This window comes from Hypomesus transpacificus, chromosome 17, assembly GCF_021917145.1.
Source record: "Hypomesus transpacificus isolate Combined female chromosome 17, fHypTra1, whole genome shotgun sequence".
In the NCBI taxonomy this organism is placed as follows: domain Eukaryota; kingdom Metazoa; phylum Chordata; class Actinopteri; order Osmeriformes; family Osmeridae; genus Hypomesus; species Hypomesus transpacificus.
The window spans coordinates 15,681,590-15,692,114 of record NC_061076.1 but is presented as its reverse complement, the minus strand read 5'-3'; the positions used below and the strand labels follow the sequence as shown (position 1 = coordinate 15,692,114).

The following is a 10,525-nucleotide window of genomic DNA, read 5'->3' as shown; positions in this document are numbered from 1 at the left end:
CCTGGTTACAGCCACTCACGCTGTCCCTGCGCCTGGTTACAGCCACTCACGCCGTCCTGCTGACATCACCTCCTATACTGCACACATCTCTACTGCACACTGTAAGCATTCTGTACACATCTATACTGTACACATCTACACTGTACGCTAAGCATACTGTACACATCTATACTGCACACTGTAAGCATTCTGTACACATCTATACTGTACACTGTACACATCTACACTGTACACTAAGCATACTGTACACATCTATACTGTACACTGTAAGCATTCTGTACACATGTATACTGTACACTGTACACATCTATACTGCACACATCTATACTGCACACGTCTATTCTGTACACTGTAAGCATTCTGTACACATGTATACTGTACACTGTACACATCTATACTGCACACATCTATACTGCACACGTCTATACTGCACACGTCTATACTGTACACTGTAAGCATTCTGTACACATGTATACTGTACACATCTATACTGCACACATGTATACTGTACACTGTAAGCATGCTGTACACATGTATACTGTACACATCTATACTGTACACTTCTTCAGAGGGAATTCCTGTGTTTAGAAGGATAAAACCCAACTCTAAGAACATGGTGAACAGTTGAGCACAAGTGAGCAACAAGGAGACCAACTCTGCCTTCTTGGTATCGCTGATCTGCTCGGATCCCATTTTGCATATTTGCCATTTAAACAGCACGAACTAGCTCAAGCTTGAGGTATAACACGTTGATGATAATCTGCCCTGAGCTCCTGTTTAGCTGCAGGCGTTGTGGAGTGAAGAGCACAGTCGGTTTCACCACATAAGAGAACAGGGATTATTTTGAAAAATGGTTTGTTTTATTGAGGATAGTATGGGCAAGACAGTATAAGTTAGACTGTACAATGAAAGCGGTTTTTTTTCTTTCCGAAAACTGTTAAGAGAGAAATGAAGGTTTGGAATCATTGTACACAAATGTGAATCTTGATATGAGGACACGGAAATACCTCAGGAGGCAAAATTTGAAAAACCTAAGTAAAAAATAAAAAAACTTTAAGACAACTTGATTGGAGGAAATAAAAAGAGGCGGAGCTTGGAACAGGAGGCACTAGAGCAGTGTATTTTGGCAGATCATTTGCATATACAGTGCCCTCCAAAAGTATTGGAACAGTGAGGCCAATTCCTTTATTTTTGCTGTAGACTGAAAACATTTGGGCTTGACATCAAACGATGAATGTGAAACCAGAGATCAACGTTTCAGCTTTTATTTCCAGGTATTTACATCAGGATCTGATGCACAAATTAGAAAATATCACCTTTTTGTTCGAACCCACCCATTTGTCACGTGAGCAAAAGTATTGGAACATATGACTGACAGGTGTGTTTTGTTGCCCAGGTGTGTCCTATTACATACATTATTCAATCAATAAATACCACTGAATGTCTACACTCAGGTTCAGATTGGGTAAGATAGGTTTTGTCTATGCAGACTGTATTCAGAGGTGAAAACAACATGAAAACCGGAGCGCTGTCTTTGGGTGAAAAACAAGCAATTGTGAGTCTTAGAGAAGATGGAAAATCAATCAGAGCCATTGCAGAAACATTGGCCATAGCCAGTACAACCATTTGGAATGTCCTGAAGAAGAAGAAAACTACTGGTGTACTAAGTAACAGACGTCGAACAGGTAGACCAAGGAAAACATCAGCAGTTGATGACAGAAACATTGTGAGAGCTGTAAAGAAAGACCCTAAAACAACTGTTAGTGAGATCAGCAACAACCTCCAGATGGCAGGAGTGAAGGTATCACTATCTACTGTTCGCAGAAGACTTCATGAACAAAAGTACAAGGGCTACACCAGAAGATGCAAACCACTCATTAGCAAGAAGAATAGGAAGGCCAGGCTGGAATTTGCCAAAAAGTACAGAGATGAACCTCAAAAATTCTGGGACAAAGTTTTATGGACTGATGAGACAAAGATTAACTTTTACCAAAGTGATGGAAAGGCTAAAGTTTGGAGAAAGAAAGGAACTGCTCATGATCCCAAACACACAAGCTCATCTGTGAAACACGGTGGAGGTAATGTCATGGCTTGGGCTTGCATGGCTTCTTCTAGGACGGGCTCATTAATCTTCATTGAGGATGTAACACATGATGGCAGCAGCAAAATGAACTCGGAAGTCTACAGAAACATTTTGTCTGCCAATTTAAGGAAAGATGCAACCAAACTGATTGGCAGAGCCTTCATCATGCAGCAAGATAACGACCCAAAACACACTGCCAAAACAACAAAGGAGTTCATCAGGGGCAAGAAATGGAAGGTATTAGACTGGCCAAGTCAATCTCCAGACTTAAACCCTATAGAGCATGCATTTTACCTGCTTAAGAGGAGACTGAAGGGAGGAACCCCACAAAACAAACAACAACTGAAAGAGGCTGCAGTGAAAGCCTGGGAAAGCATCAAAAAGGAAGAATGCAAAAGTTTGGTGACGTCAATGGGTCACAGACTTGCTGCAGTTATTGAAAGCAAAGGATTTGCAACTAAATATTAAGTCTTATTCACTTAAATATGTTTTAAGTATATCTGTTCCAATACTTTTGCTCACATGACAAATGGGTGGATTCAAACAAAATGTGATATTTTCTTAGTTGTGCATCAGATCCTGATGTAAATACCTGGAAATAAAAGCTGAAACGTTGATCTCTGGTCTCACGTTCATTATTTGATGTCAAGCCCAAATGTTTTCAGTCTACAGCAAAAATAAAGGAATTCGCCTCACTGTTCCAATACTTTTGGAGGGCACTGTATATCTTATTTTTCCTCTCCTAATAAACTGACTTGGTTACACAGAGCCAAACACAAGGGACAAAAGTGGCGTCAGCATCGTTAGAAACCATTTCACATCACCAACGTGTTCATTATTTCGACGTGTTCATTATTTCGACGTGTTCGTTATTTCTCGTTGACACATTTTCTGAAGTCTCGCCGTGGAGTGGTGCAGTATCGGAGCATGGCACTACAAAACACTGGCCTGTGTGACCTCGCTCACATTTGACCCCCCTCTACACAGTTTCACCACCTCTTAGTTTACAGAATCCTTTGAACTAGACACATTCTGTTCAAGGTTTGTGCTGCCGTCCCAGAGAGATCGATCACCAAACAGGCCAGGAAGCAGCGTGTGAAAAACAAGAACCACAGACCCGGACACACACTTAAAACGGTTATAAAATAACAACACAAAAGGTTTAAGGCAGAGTCTTCAGACCAAGAACAATCTTGTCCAGTCGACTCTTTTCCAAACCGAAAGTTTGTGTTAAAACTTGGGAGCTTGAGGCCTCTTAAACACAAGGCCTCTGGTATCTGAGTATCTCTGCTCTCCCGTTACAGTGCAGAGTATACCATCTCGCTAACAGGTTAGTCGTTGCCTGAATTATTATTTTTGAAAAACACTTGTGTTCAAACACACTGAAATGCAGGTCTCCGTTTAGACTAGTTATGGCTGTGTGTTGGCTAAAACAGGCTTGGCTATACGACATTGGCAAAGTGAGCCTCCAACCTTTGGGTTTGTCAGGAAAATGTGGTTCTGAGTTGCTGGCACACGGATAGCACCTCACCACAGGGGGGCCAGAGAGGACCCTGGGCTTCAGAGAATAAGTGGCTGGAGCGAGCGGCAAACCTGGAGAGAGACGGAGAGCGAGATAGCCCCGGCATCCAGAACAGGCGGACATTTCAAGACGGCCGGCTCTGAGCGGTCTGGAAGGACGCGAGCGTTACCGTTAAGGCTGTTCGGGCTTCTTCGGGAGCAACGATCTGTGGAGATGTTCTTCCAGCGGGACACTACAGGCCCTAGGATGAGTGTGTGTGTGTGTGTGTGTTCATGCTTCAAAAAACGAGTTCGTTCAGCAACAACGAAAGAGCATTACAAGGCCATTTGGCCTGCTCAGACTCGGGTGGGGTGTGCGTGCGTGTGTGACACACTAGGACCAGTCACATCAGTCGAGCAGACGGGAAGAGGATGCAATGGTGGCCTTTCTCTTCCCCCCCGGCCCAGCCCAGGGCCTCCAGCCAAGATGAGGCATGACAGTCTGAGCCCAGACAACAGAGCTCTCTGCTGGGGCCGACTTGGAGCATGAGGAGGGGGTGCCTGGAGCTACCAGAGGCCCCAACAAGAGACAGACAGAGTGTGTGTCAACAACATACAAGTCTCTTTTGTTTACAGACATGCCGACAGACAGACGGACTAACAGAATAAAAGCACGGCCTGGACATTTTTTGTTGTTGTTTAGGCCGATTTCACTGTAAATATACACCCATCCACAACCCCCCCAGCAACAACACACCAAAAACCGGTAAAAAACAAACAAAAAAACAACACCAGGGGTCAGTGATACATACATACTTACAAATACATGTGTAAGACGGGTTACATCGTGGTTAGAAACATGGTGAGGTGGTGTGAGATACATAACTATACATATACATGAGAGAGAGACAGAGAGAGAGACTGAGAGAGAGACAGAGAGAGAGACTGAGAGAGACGGAGCGTCCAGGAGACGCAGGGATGTACAAACGTCTATAAACAAACACCGGCATTCGGGCACACCGCGCAAGCTTAGCCGTTTCTCCGAAGGTTCACTACGCGAGCTGGCGCTATCCCTTTTGTTTGTCGCCACAGACCCGGCTAGAGAATAACTGGCGGAGACTGAGAGGATAACTTGTACCTTTAGAGAAAGGGTAGCACTTGAAAAAAATGAAAATGTCGAAGAAAACCCGCTAGTTAGCCTACACGTCTGGTTAAACCTTTAAGTTAGCCTACACGCCTTCTAACCAGACATTTTCTTTTCTTTTTACTCTGTTGAAAAGTTCGTATTTTCTCGGTAAGGACAGGAGAGTGTGTGTGTGTGTGTGTGTGTGTGGGGGGGGGGGGGGGTGAAGGCAACAACACACCATGTCCCTCCGTTCCCCTGTGGGAGAGACGGAAGAGAAGGTTTAAGCTGAGCAGCTCAAGGCAGCTTAAAGCAAACAGGAGAGCCCAAAGTGGGAGGAGCTAAAGAAGGAAAGACGAGAGAAGCAGAAGAGATTCTGCCAGCCATTCTCTGTGTGTGTGTGTGTGTGTGCGTGTGCCTGTGTGAGAGAGAACGACCAAGTTAAAGTGTCTCTGTAAAGGGCATAGGCACAAGTATCATTGCATCCAATACACAAATAAGTGGTCCACAACGTGCCCTGAGAATTCGCTAAATACACTGTGCTTAGATTCCCTCCACTAAAGCTACAGTTGCAGTGTATTTTCTTTAAAAAATTATTATTACTTATTCATGTGGTTGAAGCGCAAGTGCCGTGTGTGATCTCTCTACTTCCTCCGTTGCCTAGCACTGCCCGTCAGCAGTCTAGCAACTAAAGAGACAAAGTGTAGATAGATACGTGTCTTTATGGGAGTGTGGGGGGGGGGGAAATAAAAACGAAAAAAGGCCAGAGGTAAAAGAACCACCTCGAGATTACAGTTGAAGTAAAAGAAAACGTGAGGAAACGGGAAACCTACAGCTCGACCTGGCAGGAATCACCTTAAGGAGGGCATCAGGCGTGTGTGTGTGTGTCTGTGTGTGTGTGTGTGAGAGTTAGCCCTTTTCAATGAGGAGGCAGAGTGGTACAGAAGGCTCAATAGTGGAATAATTCAAAGATTAGTACAGTGCAGAAAAAAAGCCCCCCCAATTGAAAAGGCCCCCAGAAACATCTAGAACAGTCCTCATTTCCACACAGAAACATCTAGAACAGTCCTCATTTCCACGCAGAGGGGTGGTGGGCATCGCCCTGCAGTGGTAATGACACATCACGGTGGTGGTGGTGGAAGCATTGACGCTAGCAGTCGTCGAGGCCCGCGAGGAGAGCACAGGTCGGTAAACCCCCGCCATCGCGTCACCTTCCTCCTACCTCCACTCTGCCTTGGTGACCACCACGCCCCGCCCTCAGTCTCTACGAGACAGCCTTTGACCCGCCCCCCCCCCCCTCCCACACACACACCTCCGCAGCCCGGATAGAAGTTACAGAGTTTGTCAGGCAGAGCTCACAGAGTGGACCGGTACAGGACGTTCTAGAAAGAATCCATCTGAGACAGGAGATTAGAGGTGTCACACGGCTTTACAGTGGTTTTAGGTGAGGACTACGATGGCCGTGCAGACAAACACAAAAATACAAATCAAATCCAAATGAATAATAATAAAAGACGTTTGGTGAAAGGCAAGATAGGTGGTGCAGTTCTACACTCGACGGATGGCAGAGAGGGGGGGGTCGAAAGTGACAGTTGAGAACAGAGGAGGGGGAGGAGCTAGGTTCCGGCGACTCTCTCTCCTCGCGTAAAACGAACAACCCGAAACAAAAACAAAAAAAACTGCGCTGCCGTTTCACTGGAGCATGAGCTGCTTAAGGTTGTCGTGCAGAATGGTGTCCTTGACGTCGCGGAACACCAGGCGAATGTTCTCCGTGTTGATGGCCGTGGTGAAGTGGTGGTACAGCGGCTTCTGCTGCTGCTCCCGGCGCTTGTTCCGGAAGCAGTCCACCAGGAAGCTCTGCACGTCGGCCAGGCTGTGCGCCTCCCCGCCAAACTCGGGGAAATAGTCCTTGATGGGCACGCTCTTCACCTTGTCCTCCAGCAGGTCCGTCTTGTTGAGGAAGAGGATGATGGACACGTTGCTGAACACGCGGTTGTTGACGATGGTCTCGAAGATATTGAGAGACTCGCTCAGGCGGTTGGTCTGCCGGTCCTCCATCAGCACCTGGGGGGGGCGGGGGGGAGGAGGTGTGTGTCAAAAGGGTGTGTGTGTGTGTGAGATAACTTGTCTGACAGTGAGACTGTGGTCTGGGAGTCAGTTGGCTGAGCGGTTAGGGAATCGGGTTATTACTCAGAAGGTTTCCGGTTCGATTTAAATGAGGTGTGTGTGTGTGTGAGAGAGAGACTCACCTGGTCGTACTCGGAGGACGAGACGAGGAAGAGGATGGACGTGACCGAGTCGAAGCACTCGAACCAGCGCCGCCTCTCTGAGCGCTGCCCCCCCACATCCACCATCTTGAAGGGCACGTTCTTGATCTCAAAGTCGTACTCGTGGATGCCCTTGGTGGGCTTACGGGCCAGGAGAATATCCTGCTGGCTGGGAAGATAGTCCTGAAGGACCGGAGAAGAGGGAACTAATGATTGACAAACAAAATTAAACTACGACTACAAATCATAATATTTCTATTTAAAATACTAAGGCGTAAATAGTAATAATAGTATCTAAAATAAAATGAGAAGACAAAAAAAAGGAAACAATTTGAGGTTATTTTAGTAAGTGAAAGGCCTTGCAATGGTGTACAGTCAAATCGTTAGGGGCCACATGTAAGATCATATTTTTGTTGTGCGGGCTTGCGTTCCATGATTGTCAGATTATTAACGGCTTCTTTAAAAGATAAGGATCCTAAATGGTGCGCAAGTGACAACAGAAAAAAACACGAAACAAAAAAAACAACAACGTAGAACCCTGAACAAAGCCAAATAAAGTCGCCTGGTCTAAACCCAATTAAGCAACACCTTTGACATGCTGAAGAAGAACCTTATGGGGGCTTGGCCCCCAAACCTCCAGGATCTGAAGAAGAACCTTATGGGGGCTTGGCCCCCAAACCTCCAGGATCTGAAGAAGAACCTTATGGGGGCTTGGCCCCGAAACCTCCAGGATCTGAAGAAGGACCTTATGGGGGCTTGGCCCCCAAACCTCCAGGATCTGAAGAAGAACCTTATGGGGGCTTGGCCCCCAAACCTCCAGGATCTGAAGAAGAACCTTATGGGGGCTTGGCCCCGAAACCTCCAGGATCTGAAGAAGGACCTTATGTGGGCTTGGCCCCCAAACCTCCAGGATCTGAAGAAGAACCTTAAGGGGGCTTGGCCCCCAAACCTCCAGGATCTGAAGAAGAACCTTAGGGGGGCTTGGCCCCCAAACCTCCAGGATCTGAAGAAGAACCTCAAGGGGGCTTGGCCCCCAAACCTCCAGGATCTGAAGAAGAACCTTATGGGGGCTTGGCCCCGAAACCTCCAGGATCTGACGAAGGACCTTATGGGGGCTTGGCCCCCAAACCTCCAGGATCTGAAGAAGAACCTTATAAGGGCTTGGCCTCCAAACCTCCAGGATCTGAAGAAGAACCTTATAAGGGCTTGGCCCCGAAACCTTCAGGATCTGAAGAAGAACCTTATGGGGGCTTGGCCCCGAAACCTCCAGGATCTGAAGAAGGACCTTATGGGGGCTTGGCCCCCAAACCTCCAGGATCTGAAGAAGGACCTTATGGGGGCTTGGCCCCGAAACCTCCAGGATCTGAAGAAGAACCTTATGGGGGCTTGGCCCCGAAACCTCCAGGATCTGAAGGATGCGGAACAGACAGTGAGCCCAGAGGACAGACCAGCTGCTGGTGTCTGAGTCACACACGTCATGCTGTCATCGCATGGAAAGGATATGAAGGTAAGTACTAAACTTGACTACTTCATTTACATTTAGTCATTTAGCAGACACTCTTATCCTGTGTGACTTACAGTAAGTACAGGGACATTCCCCCCGAGGCAAGTCGGGTGAAGTACCTTGCCCAAGGACACAACGTCATATGGCACAGCCGGGAATCGAACCGACAACCTTCAGATTACTAGCCCGATTCCTTAACCGGTCAGCAATCTGACTTACAGATGGCTTTACATGTTGATTTACATGTTGTTTCTGTGTCCCATATGAGACATGTACTTGTGTGAAAACACCCTTAAATAAACCCTGAAAACGTGCACTTGAAACTTTTGAATTGTTTCATTACTGTTTGTATATAAAGGGAAGTGGTGTGTTCTCAAATATCACGTTGGAAACCAACGACTTCCAACGGCTGGTGAAATTCCCTCTTCTGACAATTTGCATTTTCTTTTAATTATATACTGGACCACATGAACCTGTTTGAGTAAGGTGTGTGTGTGTTCGTGCTAGAGAGCAGGTTGCTGGGGTTTGCGGTTCACACACATTCTGGATTGTGTGATTGGTCAGAACGAGCCTTAAGGCTTCTCGGTCCTCGCCTTGAGCTGAACGTCGCTTCCGGGACACTGGGGGAAAACAATTGTCGTCTCCTGAGTCAAACAGCCTGCGAGTTTCACAGGCGAATTCCTGACATTCCAGACGCGGTGACATCACAAAGGTCGTCCGGGCGATAGGGGAAGCCACCGGGGACACAGCCAAGAGTCCGCACTTTCTCACACACACACACGCGCTGTGCACATTCTTTAATTTCTGTAAGTGACATTTTTCTTTGCCATGGGGCGTTGGCAGTGGGCTGTGGTGAGCCTGTTCCTCCCTGTTCGAACACTAATCCCTGATCCACTTCCTGTTCCTGCTGGGCCCAGGCCATGTTGCTAAACACCAACGGGGCTATTCACGGTGTGTGTATGTGAGAGAGAGCCTGTGTGAGTGAGCATGTGGGACAGGGCTAGCTCTCTGGGGACAGGGCTAGCTCTCTGGGGGGAGGGCTAGCTCTCTGGGGACAGGGCTAGCTCTCTGGGGACAGGGCTAGCTCTCTGGGGACAGGGCTAGCTCTTTGGGGACAGGGCTAGCTCTCTGGGGACAGGGCTAGCTCTCTGGGGACAGGGCTAGCTCTTTGGGGCTGCCTGTCAGGGAGGGAGGGGCTTACCAACTGGCCGAGCTTCTCCAGGTTGTCCAAGAAGTATTTCACCGACTCCCCCTGAGAGAGAGAGAGACAGAGAGAGACAGAGAGAGAGAGAGAGAGAGACAGAGAGAGACAGAGAGAGAGAGAGAGAGAGAGAGAGACAGAGAGAGACAGAGAGAAAACGAGAGAGAGAGAGAGAGAGAGACAGAGAGAGACAGAGAGAAAACGAGAGAGAGAGAGAGAGACAGAGAGAGACAGAGAGAAAACGAGAGAACGAGAGAGAGAGAGAGACAGAGAGAAAACGAAAGAGACAGAGAGAGACAGAGAGAAAACGAGAGAGACAGAGAGAGACAGAGAGAAAACGAGAGAGAGAGAGAGAGACAGAGAGAAAACGAGAGAGAGAGAGAGAGAGAGAGACAGAGAGAAAACGAAAGAGAGAGAGAGAGACAGAGAGAAAACGAAAGAGAGAGAGAGACAGGGTGGGAGGGGAAGACAAAGAACAGTTCATGTCAGAATTGTTCCGTTGTAATGAAGTGACACGACAACACACACACACGTCCTCTCAAGGTCTGTTTTGTGTGATGGTGTTATGTGTGTCAAAGGTTCTTCTCACTATGTCACTATGTTTACTGTAATATACCACCTACCAAAGCGAATTCCTCGTATGTGTAAACCAACTTAGCAACAAACAGAATTCTGATTCTGAAAACACTGTGGACCACAGATATCACTTCTCCACCAACATGGAATGTAGTATTTCAACAAGAAATGATTTGTGGGCGGTACCCAAAATGTTTGTTCTTGGAACCCAAAACTAGCAGGCTCTCCTTCAGCTGGAGTGTGAGCACATCAGTGTGATGTCATATCCTGC

General features: G+C 47.2%; 1 protein-coding gene across 1 annotated transcript in view; it reads right to left on the bottom strand.

Moving 5' to 3' along the window:
- Window positions 1–2,952: 2,952 nt before the first annotated feature.
- Window positions 2,953–10,525, bottom strand: part of LOC124479040 (guanine nucleotide-binding protein subunit alpha-13-like) — a 20,516-nt gene continuing 12,943 nt past the window's right edge. The window contains 3 exon segments of the mRNA XM_047037516.1: window positions 2,953–6,770; window positions 6,956–7,156; window positions 9,679–9,729. Of these exon segments, the coding sequence (XP_046893472.1) occupies window positions 6,399–6,770; window positions 6,956–7,156; window positions 9,679–9,729 (624 nt within the window). The 3' untranslated portion in view covers window positions 2,953–6,398.